Source organism: Trachypithecus francoisi, unplaced genomic scaffold, assembly GCF_009764315.1.
Source record: "Trachypithecus francoisi isolate TF-2019V2 unplaced genomic scaffold, Tfra_2.0 Lachesis_group13, whole genome shotgun sequence".
Taxonomy (NCBI): Eukaryota; Metazoa; Chordata; class Mammalia; order Primates; family Cercopithecidae; genus Trachypithecus; species Trachypithecus francoisi.
In genome coordinates this window covers 107,803,501-107,824,649 of record NW_022681458.1, presented here as the reverse complement: position 1 = coordinate 107,824,649, position 21,149 = coordinate 107,803,501, and the positions used below count along the sequence as shown (strand labels likewise).

The 21,149-nt window shown below is 43.6% G+C and overlaps 1 protein-coding gene and 1 long non-coding RNA gene across 2 annotated transcripts in view; one reads left to right on the top strand and one right to left on the bottom strand.

The window, feature by feature from the left end:
• Positions 1–1,938, bottom strand: part of DARS1 (aspartyl-tRNA synthetase 1) — an 85,095-nt gene extending 83,157 nt beyond the window's left edge. The window contains exon 1 of the mRNA XM_033231651.1: positions 1,662–1,938. Coding sequence (XP_033087542.1) covers positions 1,662–1,727 — 66 coding nt within the window. The 5' untranslated portion in view covers positions 1,728–1,938. The remainder of the gene's footprint in view (positions 1–1,661) is intronic.
• LOC117095068 lies at positions 1,872–12,566 on the top strand. Its single transcript, XR_004441798.1, has 3 exons — positions 1,872–1,999; positions 2,567–2,737; positions 12,343–12,566. It is a non-coding gene; the product is annotated as an uncharacterized LOC117095068 (long non-coding RNA).
• Positions 12,567–21,149: the final 8,583 nt, after the last annotated feature.

Genomic DNA, 21,149 nt, shown 5'->3' with positions numbered 1-21,149 from the left:
TTACACATATGTACAACACATCTTAACTACCTTCTTCAAAAAGATGAAACTACTTCAAAGCAGGGACATAAATTTCCTGTGAAGGGAGTAGGATGAAGTACCACAGTTTTATTAACTTCCTATTACAGGAAGAAATGTTCAAAGAGAACCAACGTTTTGGGTAAGCTTTCTGAGCACCAGATGTCCACAGTTTTTAGAAACTGGAGATGCTGGGTATAAGCTAACTACAACTTTCCTTTTGTAAAACATCACAAAAAATTCACCAGTTTCCTGTTTCTAAAAACCAGCTTCAGGATACCAGGTTACAGAGGTTTGACACTGACAATATATCAAATTTCTTGTCACAGATTAGTTAGGAACAGGAAACAGGAGACCTAGGGTCCAACCTGTTAACAAAATATACTTATTAAATAGATAAGTGGCCTTTATTTCAATCTTACTTTACCTCTAAAATGATCTAAGATTCTTCTAGCTATAAAATGGCATAACTCTGCCACAATGTCTACCTTGTATCTAGACCTATACTATCTGTAAGGGTACACTGATAGTTTATGTAATTAAGCAGATTAAGAATACACAAAAATAATTGCCCTAGATTTTTACAAGGTAACTTAAGATCTGTATGAAACAATTAAGTTTCTGTCACTTTACAGCTACTGTTGGAATCCTCTCCTTTAGATCAGGAGGATGCTGGATTTTGTGTTGACACCAAAATAAAACCAGACATGTTTAAGGTGCTTTCTGAACAATTTAAAGAAAAAGATAACCCTGGAAAGAGTAGAGAGATACAGTCACACAATGAAGCCTGAGGGCAACATAAGATTAAACTGTTTGAAGACAAAAGTTGCATTCATTCTAAGGAGTGCTATTAATATTTCAGTGACTCTTCCTCATTTAGTATTCTAAGATGACCTATTTCTCATGTTGCTTACCACAAATTCAGAACTCCTCATAGAAAAATTAGGGAGCCAGGCGGAAATTAAGGCTTAACAGTACTACAGCACACATAATTTGTAGGATGGTTTCAAACTTTGATTTCTGAAAAGCACCGAAGGATCACTGGGTGTTATGATTTATCCATGTGATTTGGGGTCACTTCACCTCAAATGCATTCTCGGTAACTCCTGTTACTTACCTTACCGGGTCACTGAGAGGGAGAAAGTAAATAAAAATGACATGTGTTCTTTAAAGCTGTCACATGGGAAATGGTCATTAAACATATTGGCAGATGGTTTCGCTAAGTACTGTCATTACTTGCTAAAGCATTAGGAACACGAGGGTTGCGTACATATCGATTACTAGTGCTTATTAAAATTTTCCGAGGGATTGTGCATTACGTGCAGGACGTGCCTAACTCAGAGAGGCTCAAGTGTGACGCCGCGCTCCTACTTCCGGGGCGGCAGGTTCTTCCCGTCCTCCCCACCCGGGGGACACGCTTCTAGTAGGCCAAACTCCCAGGTGACCCCGCGAGAAACGCGGTCCGGAGAGGGTCTGGTCCCACTGCTGGGGTAAGGGCGCTAGGCGCCCGGACCCCATGCTCGCAGCCTGCGGAGAACGTGCTGATAAGGACCCCGAGGGGGTCCGCTCCCCCTCCTCCCTCCCTCGGCGCGGTCCGGCCCAGGGGTCTGTCCTCCCAGGCCCAGGGAAAGGAGGAAACCCACTTCCGCCGCGTCCATGATCTCCCGCGGCTTCTCCTGACTCTTGCGGCTGGCGCTGGCGCTGGGCATCGGGACACGGAACTGGGCAGTGGACACCACCCTCCCTCGTAGGCTTCCGTACGGCAGGCCAAAGTGGCTTCTCCCTCCCTCCCAATCTCCGCCCTCCCGACCCTCGGGTCTCAGCACACGCGCTTGGGCTCCGCGTGGAGGGGCGGCTCCGGAAAGATCGCGAGAGCTGCGGCTATCTCGAGATCCCGAAGCGCCGGCGGCCGCGCGCGGGGTCTCCTCCCACTCTTGCCCCGCCTCTCCGGGAGTTTTCCTGGAGTTGGAGGGAATTCTCGGTAGTTTTCGCTGGATTGGCTCTGGGGGCGGGGTCTGGGGTTACGAGGTGGCTGGCTATAGGCCTGGGCGAATGCCAGCTCTCTTCAGTTTCGTCCCAACTGCGACTTCTGTCCATTCTCCTAACAGCCCGTTAAACTTCGCTCGGCTGTAACCGCAGACTGGTCACTAAAACACCCACATAAGCGCGGGCCTCGGTTTCTCCTCTCTTGGACTTTCCCGCCTTCTCTCTTCCCCGGGGCGACGTAGCTGCTTGGGGTTGGAGGAGACCTCTTCGCAATCCATTGCCCTGCGTGTTGGGACAAAGGAGTGCAGTTGGCTTGCCAAGGCAGCATGGGGGTACCAGTTCCTGTATAAGTGAGGTGTAAATACAATGACAACGACAAGAAACCCACACAATTGCGTTGATTGCCTGGATCTGTTGCAGTGTTAGGGACAGTGCATAGTGTTGGTTGCCCAATGGGTGAATATCCCCAAGTTAGGCTTTTTAAAAAAACTATCATTCGTGAGTTTTGAATCGAAATTGAAAATAATTTGGAGATTTGGTTTAATACTGTTTCCCCTGCCAGACTTTGCACTCCGTCGTTTCAACTGACTTTGTAGTGTCTTCATCTGGCACAAAGTGTTAAGGGGTGCACGTAGATTCCAGCGCAAGTGAAAAGTCTCTGGAGGCTCCCTCGTGCAGTAGTGAGAAGACAGCCATGCTCCCTGCTCGCCTGTAGCTTACCGTCTAATTGCAGGTGATACGAAATTTTATTCCCTATTAATTGATCAAAGATTATTTACAAACATCTACTTTGTGTCAGGCATTTTATCAGGTGCTGGCAATAAAAAGATAAGTCCTAATTCCTGTTCTTAATATTACACAGGTACCTAAGCTGATGATGTGCCATCTTGATAGATGCTTCCATGATTACAGAGTCAGGAAGAGACTTTAGCTATTAAAGTGCCTGCCTGGAAGTGATACATTTCACATTCTGCTCCTAGTTTATTGGCCAAAACAAGTTACATAGTCATTCCTGAGTTCATGGGGGCAGGAGAATTTACTCATTCCTTGGGGAGCAACACCGAATATTCATGATCAATATCACATTCCGTTAAAAAAGGCATTCTATTATATTCATGGGATTCGAATACAGAAGAGGGTCTGTGAAGTTGCTTCATCTTGGAATTTTTTTTTAAAGCTTGGGTTGCTTCAATCAGGTATAGTCCTAATGTATGGACTGGTTATCAGAAATCTGGATACAAATCCCATCTGTTTTCCCTTCGCTAGGGTAGCGATCTTACCTTTTCATCTGGCCATGAGGCCTGTCCATGTACTTCTTTCTTTCTTTGGCCCCGTTGCCTTGATAAGAGTATTCTTATTTAGTCCTGGAGTAAGACTGTAAATATATATTCTTGTTTCTGGCCCCCTTTCCTGATAGTGATAGAAAAGAAGCATTTGCCAGATCAATGGCCACATGTCATGTGCTTGAGGTCTTAAGAATCTGCTGTAGTAAAGATACCACAGCTGCAACTGAGGCTATGACTTGGTTGAACTTGCAGTAGTCTACTGTCAATTTCCTGAATTTGTCTGGATTTTGTTGGAGCCACACCGGTGACAATAGAAATATGATGGAGATTACCAACCATCAGGTCTTTAAGGGTTGCAATGATCTGCACTATTCCTCTTGGGGACATGTTATTGTTTATGATTTACTATCCTAGTTGGGGGCTGGGAAAGTGACTTTTAGAGATTTTCTCTTAGCTTTATCCAGTATGGTAGCCTATTCCACAGACCAAGGAATAGGGGAACAGCTCTGCTATGGTGCTCTGGCTGCTTTGCAGGATCCACATAAGCCATGTAGGTGAGGGCTTGAACCGCAGCTAACCTGAATCTTGGAAAAACACCTTGTGATCCTGCTGGAATATGAGAGGGTGGAAGGCTGTCTCCCACTCACTTCCCTGTCTCCCTGAGAGCCTGTCATGGGATGGTTTCTTATTACCTCCTAGATTCTGATGAGGTGTGGGACTTCTTGCCCCCTTCCCTCAAGGGAAATGCAGAATACAAAAATGTGTATAATATCTTACTGCTTAACTGGAGTCTAGAAGTGGCTCTTCAGCAACAGAGTGTCCCACTACTCATGTTGCAGTCATTTGGTGATTTTTGTTTCAGTGATGTCCTTAATGGGACAAGAATCACAGAGAGCTGGCACCTTTGGCTTATTCTTCTTTCTCTTTTTAAAAAAATTAATTAATTAATTAATTAATTAATTTTTTTTTGAGACAGAGTCTCCCGTTATCTCCCAGGCTGGTGTGAAGTGGCATGATCTTGGCTCACTGCAACCTCTACCTCCTGAGTTCAAGTGATTCTCGTGCCTCAGCCTCCCAAGTAGCTGGAATTACAGGTGCCTTCCACCATGCCCAGCTAATTTTTGTATTTTTAGTAGACATGGTTTCGCCATGTTGGCCCGGGTGGTCTCAAACTCCTGACCTCAGGTGATCCACCTGCCTCAGCTTCTCAAAGTGCTGGGATTACAGTCGTGAACCAACACACCTGGCCTTTTTTTTTTTTTTTTTTTTTTGAATCAAGGTCCCACTCCATTGCCCAGGTTGGAGTGCAGCAGTGGGAACAAGGCTCATTGCAGCCCCAACCTCCCGGGCTCAAGGGGTCTTCCCACCTCAGCCTTTGAAGTAGCTGAGACTACAGGTGTGCATCACCATGCTCAGCTAATTTTTTTATTTTTTGTAGAGATGGGGATTCACCATGTTGTCAAGGCTGTGGGCTTATTCTTGTTTTCACTGTCTATGTGAGTAATAAACCATCTAAATCTAAAAGCAGCTTGTTACAGCTTTACTGATGGAATCATTCAGGACTTGACCTTTCCTTGCTTGTCCTGTGTGTTCCTGTCTTGCCAGCAGTCAGCGTGGGACTCTGCCAATTTCCAATATAATATCCATCCCAAACTATACATTTAGGGAGCAGGAAAATAACTTTTGGGTAGGTTCATGGACCCATGGACCCATTTCATTCTAGGTGTTGCTGTTAAGAGGGTTGAAGCACCATTGTGGTTCTTCTATTTCTTTATTTTTTTCGAGACTAGTTTATGAGACTAGGTAATTTTTTTGTTTTTTTGTTTTTTAGTAGAGATGTTTTTTAGTTTCCCCATGTTGCCCAGGCTGATCTCGAACTCTGGGCCTCAAGCGATCCATCGCCTAGGCTTCCCAAAATGCTGGGATTACAGGTGTGAACCATTGTGCCCGGCCACCACTGTGTTTCTTGGTCCTTTGTATGTGGTTCTTTTCCCCCTAGAAAAGAAAGAAGCTCACAGGACATCTGCTAAGTAGACTACATGGGTCCTTCTTTGTTCCTAATGCTCAGGAATTTCATAATATTTATCAGCCTGTGGGTTTATATTCATCGTTGTGCTGGACATTGGGCCATTCCATCTGGAAGCTCATTAGTTCTAGGGCATTTTCTTGAAAAATGTTTTTGATGATTCTCTACCTTCCATTTCTTCTCTGTTTCCTGAATTCTTATTAAGTATTGGACTTTCTGAGCTGGTCTAATTTCCTTATCATTTCTCTCAATTTTTCCATCTTACTGCATTTTGATAGGCTTTTGGGAGATTTTTTTCAACTTTATCATATAGTCTTTCAGTTGCGGTTTTCTCATTATTGCCATCATTTAATAATTTCCTAAAGCACTCTTTTTGTTCTTTGAATGGTCCTTTAAAAAAATAGAATCCTGATCTTTTAAAATGCATATAATATCTTCTCATGTTACTGAGCATATTAATAAAGTGATTTTTGGGGGAAATTTTTAAAAGTGTTCTGTCTACATAACCCCTTTCTTACAAGTTGCTTTTCTGTTTGTTTATTTTTGGCCTCTGTCTTTCATGTTAGAGACCTACCTCAGGTGTTCGGTGAATCTTTGATTGTCTGTTTATGTTAAAAGTGGAGACTAGGCCAGGCGCAGTGGCTCAAGCCTGTAATCCCAGCACTTTGGGAGGCCAAGGCGGGAGGATCACGAAGTCAGGAGATCGAGACCATCCTGGTTAACCAGGTGAAACTCCGTCTTTACTAAAAATACAAAAAATAAGCCAGGAGTGGTGGCGGGCACCTATAGTCCCAGCTACTCTTGGGAGGCCGAGGCAGGAGAATGGCGTGAACCCGGGAGATGGAGCTTGCAGTGAGTCAAGATGGCACCACTGTACTCCAGCCTGGGCGACAGAGCAAGACTCTGTCTCCAAAAGAAAAAAGAAAAGAAAAGAAAAGAAAAAGTGGAGACTAAGAAGCTGACTAGAAGCTCTGAGCTCTTCCATGTGGTTTGTCTTTTGTGGGTTTTACTGTATGATGCTCTGGTTGGGCCATTTGATGGGTGTCAGTATCTTTAGATCTTTCCTTTCGGCTGGTCAGATTGTTCAGGGAAAAAACTCTTCTGATCTGCTGCATGAAGAATAAAGGTCTGACTGCTAGTGTTCTGGGACTATCTGGCATCCCACATGTATTTGGTCACTGAATTCCCCTAGTTGGGGATAGCACCCAGTTCCTGAAGTCAAAGATCCACCTTTTACCTTCTCTAGAGAATGCATCATGTCAGGGTAGGAGAGGACTCTTGCCAAAAGAGTGGAGTATGGAGGGCTGCAGGGATCAGACTTCTCGTGTAGCTTTCCCTAGATTGTCATTATCATTCCCATGCCCCATCTCCGTTTCCAGAGGCATTTGGTGCTGCTTGTCTTGAGTCTTTTGTGATTTCTGTGGTATCAGTGAGGTCACTTCTCAGCTTTCTTGACTGCTCTCTTAGGATTCAGCTTTTCATATCTGCTAAGTAGGTTACCACTAGCCCACCTGCTGCTTTCTGGCTTCCTGCATTTTTGGGGGGTATTGTCTCCTCTCCTGTTCTCCCATCCTCTTGATTATAGTTTTTGTGGCATTAGGGGCAGGAGCAAGATTAGATGTGCTATCTTAGTGCAGAAGTCACTTTTCTTGTTTTTTTTTTTTTTTTTTTGAGACGGAGTCTCGCTCTGCCGCCCAGGCTGGAGTGCAGTGGCCGGGTCTCAGCTCACTGCAAGCTCCGCCTCCCGGGTTTACGCCATTCTCCTGCCTCAGCCTCCCAAGCAGCTGGGACTACAGGCGCCCGCCATGTCGCCCGGCTAGTTTTTTGTATTTTTAGTAGAGACGGGGTTTCACCATGTTAGCCAGGATGGTCTCGATCTCCTGACCTCGTGATCCGCCCGTCTCGGCCTCCCAAAGTGCTGGGATTACAGGCTTGAGCCACCGCGCCCGGCCTAGACCAATGCTCATACTTTATTCTTTTTTTTTTTGAGACAGAGTCTTACTCTGTTGCCCAGCTGGAGTAGAGTGCAGTGGCATGATCTTGGCTCACTGCAACATCCGTCTCCTGGGTTCAAGAGATTCTCCTGCCTCAGCCTCCCAAGTAGCTGGGATTATAGGCGAGCGCCAGTACGCCTGGCTAAGTTTTGTATTTTTAGTAGAGATAGGGTCTCACCATGTTGGCCAGGCTGTTCTTGAACTCCTGACCTCAAATGATCCACCTGCCTCAGCCACCCAGAGTGCTGGGATTACAGGTATGAGCCGCCGCACCTGGTCCCAATGCAAGTATTTATTTCGGCAAGTATTTATTGAGAGTGAACTATGTGTCAGGCATTAGTCTAGACATTTGGGATACATCAGAGAATAAAGTAGATAAAGGTCCCTGTTCCTGTGGATCTTATGTTTTAGCAGATGGAGGCAGATAATAAATAACAAGATAAGTAACATAATAAGTAAATTATATAACGTGAGAAAATGAAAAAAATCGAGCAAGTTAAGAGAAACAGGAGTTCTGGGGAGGTGAGGTTGCAGTTTTAAATATAGTGGTCAGGGCAGGCTTCATTGAGAAAGTGACTTTTGAAGATTTGAAGGCACTGAGAGATGTGCCTGTGTGCATATTTGGGGGAAGAGCGTTCCAGGCAAGAAGACAACCAGTGTAAAGGCTTTAAGATGGGAGGAGCAAGGAGGCCAATGTTCTCTACCTAGGGTAACATCTTTAAGGCCTCTGAAGTGTGTAGGATTCTTTCTCTATCCTGAATGACTCTAGTTTGCCAAGCTTTTTAAAAAATTGTGACAAAACACATAAAAATTGTCTAACCATTTTAAAGTATACAGTTCAGTAATGTTACCTATATTCACATTGTTGTGTAATAAATCTCTAGAAATTGTTCATCTTGCAAAACTGAAATCCTGCACCCATGGAGTAACAGTTTGGCACTTCCCCTTCCCGAAGTCCTGGACAACCAAGATTCCACTTTCTCTTTTCATGATTTTGACTATTTTAGATATCTCAGATAAGTGGAATCACATAGTATTTGTCCTGTTGTATATTGCCAAGCTTGTTGAGTTCTTGTATTGCAAATGCATTCTGGCTCCAGCCTTGCTGTCACGTTGAATTTAGCTATTACTTCTCTTGTGCCTGCATGTAATTCAAATCTTAACACCCCTATTTACCCGCTGAATCAGGTGGGATGCCTTTGGCTGCGAATAAGAGAAACCCTGACTCAGACTATTTCAAACAGTAATGTATTGCTCATCCAGTAGGAAGTTGGGGTAAAATGAGAGTCCAGGTTTGGTTGATCCATGCATTCAGCAATGTCATCAAGGACCAAGCAGTTCTTTCCTTCTCTCAGCTCTGGAGGCTTCACCCTCAGGTTGGTAGCAAGACAGCTGCAGCAAGTTCAGGCATCACATTTAGTCTTGACAACATCAGGGAAGGAGACAGACCTCGTACTTTCCCGTGTCTCTCTCTTAAACATAGAAACCATTCCTTAACATTTCTGTATCCAGCTTTCCTTAACACCTGATTGGCCAGAAGTGGCCAAACACATGTGAGTGTTCAAACTAGTTACTGGTAAGGGAAATGGGATCAGTAGGCAATCAGGCCTATCTCAGGATTTTGGGGGTGAGTTGGGAGTGTTGCCTCCACTGAAGCACATGTGTACCTGGGAGAGGGGTGGACATCTAAATAAAACCAGATTCTGTTAGGAAGGAGGAAGGATATGAATGGATGCTGAGTGGATAGGCAGCTGTGTCCACTACATTAGCTGTGTGATTTGAAGAGAGTCATTTGACATCCTGGATCCTCAAATTTTGTCAAGAAAATAAGAGTCATGGTGTTTTCCCATGTAAGCATTAAAAGACATAATAATTGAAAGAGAAAACAGTCCATGGCACCTACTTTTGCTGATTTCAGTGGTTCTCAAATTGTGGTCCCTGGACCAGCATGTCAACATCAGCATCACCTGGTGTTATGGGCTAAAGGTGTAGTCCCACCTCCACCTCCCCAATTCATGTGTTGGAACCACCCAATATCTCAGACAGTGACTGTGTTTGGAGAGAGGGTCTTAAAAGAGGTAATTAAATTAGAAAGAAGTAATTGGGGTCAGCCCTAATCCAATATGAATGGTGTCTGTAGAAGAGGGAAATAGGACGCAGATACACACAGACAAGAGGGAAGGTTATGTGAAGACACAGGGAGAAGAGGGCCATTTACAAGCCAGTAATAGAGGCCTTGGGAAAAAAATCAGCCCTGCCAACATCTTGATCTCAAACTTTTAGCCTCTGGAACTGTGAGAAAATAAATTCTGTTAAATAACACCCAGTATATGATACTTTGTTACAGCAGTCCGAGCAAACGGATACACCTGGGAACTTGTTAGAAATGTAAAGTCTCTGGCCCCATCCTAGACCTACTGAATCAAAAACTCTCAGGGTGAAGCCCAGCAAACTGTTTTAAAAGCCCAATAGGTGATTGTTATGGGCAGGGCTGGCCTAGTTGTTAAGGATATAGGAACCTGCCTAGCCTAGGTTCACATCCTGACTCTACCACTTCCCAGCTACATGATTGGTAGGTAGTTTTAAAAACTTTTCTGTGTTTCAACTTCATTGTCTGTAGAATGAGGATAATTCTAGTCCCTACCTCTTAGGTTGCTATGGTGATAAATAGGTCCCTCTAAATATAATTTAGAACAGTACCTGATGCGTACTGAATGCTCAACAAGTGTGAGCTACTGTTGAGATACGTAACATGTAACTGTTGAATCTGCATCTCACTTGGAGTGGTTGGGTTTGGAGAGACGGATAGCCAAGCTTATTGGAATTATTGGTAAAGCGAGGACCTGAGAACTCCCTTAACTCCCTTGAGTGAAGTTGAATACTCCACCTATTTTGGCTGCTTGGCACTCTTTTTTCTTACTTCCTGGTTTATGATTGTGATATGGGAAATGTAAATTATGCCAAGTTCTTTGGAGTTTATGCAAATAATACATGGCACACATTGTTATGTCGCTCTTCATTCCCTATGAAGGCCCTTTGTCATCAACTTTATATCCTGTTCCCATGAGAACTTTACCTTTTTCTCCTCTTTGCATTCTGTTCTTGATGGATTGTCTAGTTTCTCACTTGGACAACTTATCCTCTTTCGCTGACAGCCTATTTAAAACCACCTTCTATTAAAAACAGTTTTCCATCAAGGTATCTAGATAGTCATTTCCCTTGTTTTTCATCTGCCTTTTATCTGAGGTGATGCCAATGGTTTTACAGTATGCAGCTGCCACTAGATACTAATGACATTTTCACTGGGCAAGTTGCATTTCCCAGCCTTGTTTCTGTATATTTGATTGTCTTCAGTATTTTATGTGAGTTGTAAACACACTGGGTAGAAACAACTCAATAAATGGCAAACAGTAAAATGAATACTAAAAAGTTATAGTCTCATAAAATGAGAACGAGTGGGGCCCCTCTCCCAAATAGAAGTGAGCCAGGGACATCAGGATGTTATGAAAATGCTGGATGGCTGCTACTTTCCCTTAATATAGTCTTTCAGTCCCAAACTTGTTGTTTTTGTAATTCTGCCTTGCCATATGCAATTCTCTTTCCTTCTACTCACCTTCTCGATCACTCTAGGAAACATAACCATTCATTTATCACCGAGGCCCAAAATCTTGGTGCCATTTCTTATTGCTTTCTCTTCTCTCCACTATTCAAAAATCTATCAAAGTCTTTCTGCTTTTTCCTTTTTTAACATTATCCATCTCTAATGAATCTTAAAGACCAGACCTTTTGTAATTATGGAGAACTGGAACGTTCAAGGTAAATCATAGTTCATTTGGTGAGATTATCTCCAGTCTTATTTTGTAAATCCATGTATGACTGCAGCCATATTCAGAAATTTTATAAAGGATGTTAACCCCCCAACCCCAATAAATTATAATGTAAAATACAAATATAAAGTATATCACACTTTAAAAAGAATTCTACATGTGTGAGGAGATAGGGAAAAATCAAAATCTCAGCAATAGCAATTTCAAGACTCTCATGGGGCTCTTGTCTGACTCTTCCTATTCACTCAGCCTCTTTTTATGGTTTTCTGCTTTGTTCACTTTAACACCGTACCCTTCAGTTTTCACTATAAGGTTACCATTGTCACTATCAGGGAGTATGTGGTTTTATCATCTACCTTTTAAGGAAAAGTTTTTACTTTTAGAAAGGCACCTTACTGATAATTATTTTCTCCAACCTAATGTCTTTTTTTCTATTTTCATTTATGGTTCTGATTGTATGTATGTATGTATGTATGTATGTATGTTGAGACGGAGTTTCACTCTGTCTTGCCCAGGCTGGAGTGCAGTGGTGTGATCTAGGCTCACTGCAGCCTCTGCCTCCCGGGTTGAAGTGATTCTCCTGTTTCAGCCTCCTGAGTAGCTGGGACTACAGGTGTGCGCCACTACTCCCCGCTTATTTTGTGTTTTTGGTAGAGATGGGGTTTCAACATGTTAGCCAGGCTGGTCTCGAACTCCTGACCTCAGGTGATGCACCTGCCTCGACCTCCCAAAGTGCTGGGATTACAGGCGTGAGCCACCACGCCTGACCTCTCCATGTGATTTTTGACCTAAAGGAACTATTTTTAATATTCTGAAGAATAATCCTATTTAAGTCACATATAAACAAGTTGTGCTAAATTAAAAACTTTTAGTTCCATTTACTTCTTCATTTTAGTAGGTAACTTTGTGATCCAAACTCGGATTGGTCTTCCTATTTGAGTCATTCAATCCAAACCTTGGTAGGAAAATCTGATTCCTCTCTCTTCCGGTAGCTATGGTGGATCGTGTTTCCAAAGATGGTTGCCACAATATCTCTCATCCCAAATGTTATTTTGCAGTGTGACTGTGCCACTCCCTCATCAAGAAGTAGAGTCTAGATTCACTCCCTTTGAATCTAGACTAGCCTATGACCTATTTTGAGCAATATAATACAATCTCCAAGGCTGGGCCTTAAAAATTCTTCAGCTTCTGCCTTCATGTCTTAGAGTGTTCTTTCTTGGAACCATCTGCCAAGCTGTGAGGAAGCTCCAGAGCCGTTTGACAAGACCTGATGGAGGATAACCGAGGACTTTGGCCAGCAACCCCAGCTGAGCTCCCAGTTGGAATGTGAATGAGGCCATTTTGAGTGTTCCAGCCCATTGGAGCCCTAGCCAACATTCTACAAACTAGAACTGCCTGATCGACCCACAGAATCATAAGAAATAATAAACTGCTGTTTTAAACCAGTACCTTGGGAGGTGGTTTGTTATACAGCAATACCTGACTGAAACACTGGGGCTCCTTTACTCAGCTTGGTTTTGAGGCCTTGCACCACGTTCACTTGCTCACCTCATCACCCTCAAACCTCTGCAGGGAAATACAACTTACTTTCTGGGTTTTCACAATCATTTTAGCTCTATGGACAAAGTGGTTCACTCATCAGTGACTATGAAAGTGGCCAAATAATGATCACAATACTAAATAAGACTTTTTGAATGCTTATGATGTGCCAGACACTGTTTTAAATATAATATATTTATTCACATATTTAATTTTTAGAACAACTTTTTGGCTGAGAAAGACAGGAACCACTTCCAGTGCTTTCCAAAGCAGCATTCTCTTTGTCTTAAGTCAGGGAAGGCCTTCAAATTACTTCCAGTAGAAGAAGATTTAAAGGAATGTTTCTGTTTAGGGTTTTTCAGTCTAAACAATTTTTAGAACAACTTTTTCGAGTTAGGCAGTATTATTTCCATTTTACAGATAAAACAACTAAGGCACAGAGAGGCAAAGTAACTGGTAAAACAGTAAGTGGGTCGAATCACCATGAGAACCCAAGCATCAGACCCCAGAACCACATGCTTAGCTACTGTGATGTCCTGCCTCCCATAAATAATGTCTCAAGCTTATTTTAATTTTTTTAAAAAACCTTTTTGAGTAAGGATCTTGCTTTGTCACACAAGCTGGAGTGCAGTGGTATGATCATGGCTCTCTGTAAACTTGAACTCCTGGGCTCAAAAGATCCTCCTCCCTTGGCCTCCCAAAGTGCTGGGATTATACAGGTGAGCCACCATGCCTGGCCCTACTTGAGTTAAGGAAATTCTCTAAGGCTTTGATTGCCTCCTTCCTTTATTCTAGGTTCTAGGCTGTGTCCCATGCTCCAGTTACATTTAGAAAACTCTAATGATAGAAAAGTCTAAATTGACTATTCCCACATTCACAGTTCAGGGTAGGATAGAGTGTTTGACTGGTTTTCCCAGGTTTCTCATCCCTGTGTGGCCACCACAGAGGGCAGCAGAGTGACAGGCTGAGGGTGCAGAGCGGGCAGAGAAGCAGAACTGATGGAGGGCCCAGGCAGGGCAGGGGTGGGCGGAGCTATCTACACATCTCAGGCATGAGAGCTAGGCGGGAGCTCAGACACAACTCTCCAACCACCCACTGATGGAGAGGGCAGCTTCTTCTAATAGCATGGGCTGTGGCTGCCAAAACTGTGCCATCTGACTTGAAGGGGAGGAAAGTCTCTGTGCTTGCCACGCAATTGCAATTGCAGCCTTAAGGCAAGCCCCCTACGGCCTTCAGATCCCTCCTAGGTGGACATCCTGGAGCTGTCACTGCCAAGCGTGTGATTTTGCTTCAAGCAGCCCTTGAAGTTCTCCTGCTTCCTATTTGCCTGATAACTGCCCCAAGGACTCTGAAGGAAAAATTTAAATGCTAATTATAAAATTCAGTAGGCCTGCATTCTTAGGTTGTATTAAGAACAAGGCCTTTGGAGACAGACAGCCCTGGGTCAGAGTTCCGTCTCTGCTGCTTAATTGCTGTGTGGCCTTGGGAAAGCTGTTTTCTTCTCAGATTCTCAGTGTCCTTGGCTGTAGAATGGGTTAGTGATATTTACCCTGTGTTCTTGTTGTGAACAATAAGTAATCCTATAGTCAAAACCCTTGGCCTCATATGTACCAGGCAACCGTCAATGTAGCTATTAATTACAAACATAGAATATATTGTGAATCTATGAGACCATTAACATACCATGTAGTCTTAGCATGTAAGCTGCAAAGGGTAAAGCTGGTGTTTCATGCTCTGCTGTACAATGTTTGCTGAGGAAGAAAGACAACCTGTGATCTGTTTTAGAAAAATGCTATCTTTTAATCGCTTCTCTTTTTACTTTCTTATTTTAGTTTTGTACTTTAAATGCTTTGGAGCATTTAATAGCTCTTCTGCTTTCAACTTCTATAAATTCACAACTTCTATAAATTTAAAAAGTGTCTGAATCTTGATTAAATGCTCTTAATCTGAGGCTTATGGGTTTCCAGGGGTCCGTCAACTTTTTGAAATTGCATGCAACATTGTTTGTGTCTACACATATGTGCATTTTTGAGGGGGAGTGATCATAATTATCAACAGACTCTCAAAGGATTCTGTGGTTGGACAAAAGATGGAAGAGTCCTTGGACAAAAGACTGAAAAACCCTAAACAGAAACATTCTTTTAAATCTTCTACTGAAAGTAATTTGAAGGCCGTCCCTGACTTAAAACAAAGTGGATGCTGCTTTGGAAAGCACTGGAAAAGTGGATCCTGTCTTTCTCAGCCAAGGACTGGTCTCTTTTCTCCAATGTGTCCCTAACAGAGTGGTGAGGCTGGCTGTTCCCACCAGTACAGGTAATGTGGTAAAGATAGGACCACGTGGACAAAGAGGTATTGCCTTCTCTAATTACAGCTAACAAAGACCCAGGCCTAACCTCAGCTGCACCTTCTGTCTCTGGGAAGTCGCTTATGGAGTAGACCTATAATTAGGATTAGGTACCTGAAACATAATTCTCAGGATGATGAATCTCTAAATTATGTCCCCAGAGACATACCTGAGGCAAAACCCTAAGGGTTGTTGACCGTAAGAGGGTGTGTGTGGTATTCCACATTCAGTGGGGATTTATAAATGAGGATGGTATCACTCAGAAGGGGCAGGTGTCCAAGAGGCCCTTTTGACTTCTGCAATGGGGCCTGACAGCCCGTGAACTGAGCTCCATAATTTATGCCTCTGGCATAGAATCTGTGCAAAGCAGGAATGGCCACATCAGCATTTGGGGATTTAAAGCAGCGTTGTTTTTGTTTTTTTTTTGAGACGGATTTTTGCTCTTGTCGCCCAGGCTGAAGTGCAATGACATGATCTCGGCTCACTACAACCTCTGCCTCCCAGGTTCAAGTGATTCTTCTGCCTCAGCCTCCTGAGTAGCTAGGATTACAGGCATGCGCCACCATGCCCAGCTAATTTTGAATTTTTAGTGGAGACAGGGTTTCTCCATGTTTGTCACGCTGGTCTCAAACTCCCGACCTCAGGTGATCCACCCTCTTCGGCCTCCCAAAGTGCTGGGATTACAGGCATGAGCCACTGTGCCCGGCTAAAGCAGCTTCTTTTATCCACAGACCTCTTCCACAAACTGTAAGGAGGATTCAGCTCATTGATTTCACTTTATTATAAAAGAAAATAATTGTTGATATGTAAAGTAAATGAAAACACAGTCAAGGGGGAGTGTAATTGAAAGTAATTTAAGAGTTCAATGGTTGATGACTATTTTTTCAATTATTATGATATCACTTTATTAACAGGGAATTCATAAATTAAGAAGTATGCAATGTAAGCCTCGTGGAATATATTAGGGAAACGTTTTTGATCTATGCAAGTAAATTGAGATAGACTGGGTGCACCTGTTCCTAGTCATGCCCAGGGAATATGTGAAACTCTGGCTCAGGATGAACGTCTGTTGGTGTCAGCACAACAATAAGGAAACAAAGTTGGCAGTGGGGTGGGGAAGTGTTTGCTGGGCAGGAGCCACCATCTGCAGCCAGCTCCCAGCACGGCTGTGTGTTCGGATACCCATCAACCAGGAAAGGGAGTCTAAGGCCTCCAGATGATTTTCCCCTTTCACAAAACCGTTGTAAAATAAAATACAAATCCTTCCTGAATGTTCCTAGCTTTTCTTCCTTTAGGAAGTTTTCAGTCAATGGGAAACAAAGCCTTATTCAAAGGATTAAAGCCATAGTCATTCTATTGTTTGGGGCTTCAATAATGTGGCTTTCCTTTCACAGACAGAATTTTCAATTCACAGATCATCTAAAAAACAGGAAATTTTGGGGAAACGTGCTTATGATAACAAACAAGGGATCTATCGTGTGGTGTAGAAGTTTATACAAGGAGGCATCCGATTTTAAGATTTTTTTTTTTTTTTTACTGTTCTGGGCTTCTGGCTGCATTCTAGGGAGATCATTTCTTAAAAGAAATAGCCATATGGCTTATAAGGTAAGACTACTCAGTTCCCACCCCAACCCCTAGAAGAGTATGGAGGAAGGGAAGCAGACTCTGGCTATATTTTTGTGGCTGCACTCCAGGCAGTACTGCAGAGGCAACAGGCAGGCTCTGAAATGCCTTCTTCCCCCTGTTATCCTCAGGCCTATGTTTCCCTCTTACCCCACCCAAGTCCTGGGCCCTTACATGGCAGAGGAAGGGAGAAGGGTCAGCAACATTGGTTAACAGGAATAGAGAATGTTCGAGGAAGGCAGTGGCAGGCAATAGCCATAGAGAGTCATAGAAGTTAAAGAGGTTGTGGAAACAGTCATTTGTTTTGCAAGCAGTTCTAGTGGGGTTTAAGAAAGCAGCAGCACTTAACTGTGAGCAGACAAACTCACTTTGGAAACCTATGCAGCCACTTCTGAGTAAACTATTTTATTTAGGTTCCTCATTTTGGTGACAATCTTTTTTTTTTTTTTTTTTTTTTTTTTTTGAGACGGAGTCTGGCTCTGCCGCCCAGGCTGGAGTGCAGTGGCCGGATCTCAGCTCACTGCAAGCTCCGCCTCCCGGGTTTACGCCGTTCTCCTGCCTCAGCCTCCCGAGTAGCTGGGACTACAGGCGCCCGCCACCACGCCCGGCTAATTTTTTTGTATTTTTTAGTAGAGACGGGGTTTCACCGTGTTAGCCAGGATGGTCTCGATCTCCTGACCTCGTGATCCGCCCGTCTCGGCCTCCCAAAGTGCTGGGATTACAGGCTTGAGCCACCGCGCCCGGCCTTGGTGACAATCTTTTAATCCTTTGAGCTGTATGCTGAAAAGGACACTATAGATCGTCCTGAAAGATAATTTTTAGTGTCCATGGTTCCCCAACATGATGATTTTTTCCTCGGCCCCTATCTTCCCCCATTGCCTTTATCTTTTATTCGTACTTTTCCCTGATTGAAGGAGGATGGAGTCTATTTGCTTCCTAGCATCTTCTATGGCTCTTGGTACTGAAAGTGTGATCTGGATTCCAGCAGCAGAACAGCAGCATCTTCTTATGAGAAGTGCAGAATCTCAGGCGCCATCCTATGACTACTGAATCAGAATTAGCATTTTAACAAGATCCTTGGCTATTTGCATGCACGTTAGTTTAGGAAGGCTTGATCTGTACAGATCTGCCCCACTAGTTCCAGCCCCACTAGTCTTTCTCGTTCTGGCCTCCAAGACTTTGTACTTGCTGTTCTCTCTGCCTGGAGTGCTCTTGCCCCATCTAGCATGGCTGACTCTTTTATTTCAGCTTAACTGTTACTTCTGGCCGGGAGCGGTGGCTCACACTTGCAATCCCAGCACTTTGGGAGGTCTAGGTGGGCGATCACTTGAGCTCAGGAGTTTGAGACCAGCCTGGGCAACATGGCGAAATGCCGTTTCTACAAAAAATACAAAAATTAGCCAGGTGAAGTGGTGCACACCAGTGGTCTCAGCTACTCAGGAGGCTTCAGAGACCCTGTCTCAAAAAAAAAAAAAAAGTTACTTCCTTTGAGGATGCTTTCCTGACCCCTCTATATGAAGAACTACCTCCAACCCAGCTACTGTCTATTCCATTACCCTGTTTTATATTTTTATGGCACTTACTGTTATCTGAAGTAATTTTATTCTTTCATTTTTGGGTCTATTTTATTCAGGGTTGTGCATCCAGTGTTCAGAAGAGTGCCTGGCATATCAAAGGTGCTGAATTAATGTTTATTGGATAAATGAATACAGTTTTGGGAATCATGAACATTGAGAACCTAGGCCCAGACAATTCTAAGGTAAAATATGTCACCCTCTGAACCAACCTGACAGCTTTCAGTTGATTAACCTGAGACCAGTGCTTCTGGGGGCCCAGATGAGAATATCAAACCTGGTCCCCTGAGCAGTTGCATCAATATCTCCTAGGAACTTGATAGAAAGGCAAATTCTTGGGCCTTTACCACAGACCGACTGAACCAGAGATCTTGGCAATAGGGTTCACCAATCCATGTTTTAAGGAGCCTGCCAGGTAATTCTGATGCACTGTCCCACACAATACCAACATCTTGCCAGTGTGGAGAACCCAGAGTATTCAAGGCTCTTTTACATATATCACTGTTGTTCTGGACTTCACAAAAGCCCTGAGAATAGGCGTGGCAGGTGTCATTATTTCCCCTTTACAGATGAAGAAATTGAGCCCTAGGAAATGATTCCATTTGTGCTGGTAATACTTGCTTTATCAGAATCACTTGGAATGCTTGTTAAAATTGCAGATACCTGGGCTCTACCCTAGACCTACTGAATCAGAATCACTGGGGCTGGGGCTCTGGAAAAGAAAAAGAAAAAAGAAAAGAAAAGCTCCCTAGGACATTCTAAAACTTTTTAAAGTTTGAGAACCAATTGCAACAGGAAACAGTGGAATCGATATCAGAACTGATAGCCCCTCATTCCTAAGGCGTGCTCTTGGAGAGTCTTGAGAAGAGTAAGTACTGATAAGGAATGCCACTGACCTTTAATATCTTTTAGTGAAAATAGTTAAACCAAACTGGCAGTAATTCTTTCACCTTTATTAGACCCTAACCCTACTTGCTACTGTTGTAAACCAGGGAGAATCAAACTGTAACAATGGACTGTTTCTTTGTATATAATTTAGTTGTGTATAGAACCAACTAAATGGACATCAACTAAGGTGTGGCAGGTTTTCCTGGATAGTTTGTAATACAGGAATTTTTATTTGTTATTAAAAAAAATTTTTTTTTTGAGACAGGGCCTCACTGTGTTGCCCAAACTAGAGTGTGGTGGCACCATCTTGGCTCACTGCATCCTCACTCTCTGGGGGCGATCTTCCAACCTCAGCTTCCTGAGTAGCTGGAACTACAGGAGTTCACCACCACACCTGGCTAATTTTTTTTTTTTTTTTTTTGAGATGGAGTCTCAAACCGGGCTGGAGTGCAATGGCGCGATCTCGGCTCACTGCAACCTCTGCCTCCCGGGTTCAAGTGATTCTTCTGCCTCAGCCTCCTGAGTAGCTGGGATTACAGGCATGCACTACCATGCCAGGCTAATTTTTGTATTTTTAGTAGAGACGGGATTTCACCATGTTGGCCAGGCTGGCCTCGAATTCCTGACCTCAGATGATCCACCTGCCTCAGCCTCCCAAAGTGCCGGGATTACAGGTGCGAGCCACTGTGCCCAGTCCTGGCTAATTTTTAAAAAACTTTTTTTTTTTGGTAGAGACTGAGTCTTGCCACGTTGTTCAGGCTGCTCTCAAACTCCTGGGCTCAAGGAGTCCACTTGCCTTGGCCTCCCAACATGCTGGAATTACAGGCGTGAACCACTGTGCCCGGCCTAAAATCAATAACTTTTAAAAATACTTCTCCAAATGGGCAAATAACTCCCAAATCTCTTCTCCTGCCCCAGCTCCCCCAGCTCCAGGCCTACACACTGAACTGCATATGGAACAGTTCTCTTCTAGATGATCTGCGGGCATCTTCATCTCAGTATGTCCAAATTCATTACTTTCTTCCCCACCCCATCCATTCTTCTTCCTGGTTACACTCTATCAGCTAATGACTATATATATCACCCACTGTGTCATCTTAGCAATGAATCTAGGCAGTTTCTGGATTCCATCCTGTCTCTGGAGAGCTAACCAGTCATTTCATTGTACTCCTTTGCTCTCAAATCACCACCCCTTACTTCATCTCTGCTCAACTCCAGCTCAAACCCTCATCATCTCTTGCTTGGGGTGCCATGATGGCTTCCAAAATGGTACCTTCATCGGTACTTCCAGTTTACCTCATTTCTCCTCTTCCTTTTGGCTCTATGCTTCAGTGCTATCAAACTGCTTTCACTTAAAAAAAAAAAGAGTTTTCCATTTTAATTTCTGAGACACATGACACATCTATGTCAACGTTAGGTCTGGAAAAGTTTCTATTACCTTCACAAGGCAGAAAGGACCCTTCTCTCCGGCAGTGAAAAAATCGAAAGAAGAGAGCTTCAGGGAGTTCAGTTGCTACCCAGCAGAAGTTTCAATTTCTAACAAAACTGTGAGGTTTCAAATCATGAAGGGGAACTTCACCCCAAGATGGTACTCACTTTGGAACATTATTTTCCTTCAGCGTTCCCTTGCAATATTCAACAACTTTCTTTCTTTCTTTTTTCAAGATAGGATCTTGCTCTGTTGTCCAGGCTGGAGGGCAGTGGCACAATCTCGGCTCACTGCAACCTCTGCCTCCCAGGTTCAAGTGATTCTCCTGCCTCAGCCTCCCTAGTAGCTGGGATTACAGGCATGCGCCACCACGCCTGGCTAATTTTTGTATTTTTAGTAGATACAGAGTTTCACCATGTTAGCCAGGCTGGTCTTGAACTTCTGACTTCAGGTGATCTGCCTGCCTGGGCCTCTTGAAGTGCTGGGATTACAGGCATGAGCCACCGCGTCCGGCCTCAACGACTTTCTTTTCCCCATTAGGATTACCTCCATTTTGGGCTCTTTTTGAGGGAGGAGGCACTGCATTCTCAGTCTAAAGCTGCTTTCCCTTCTTGG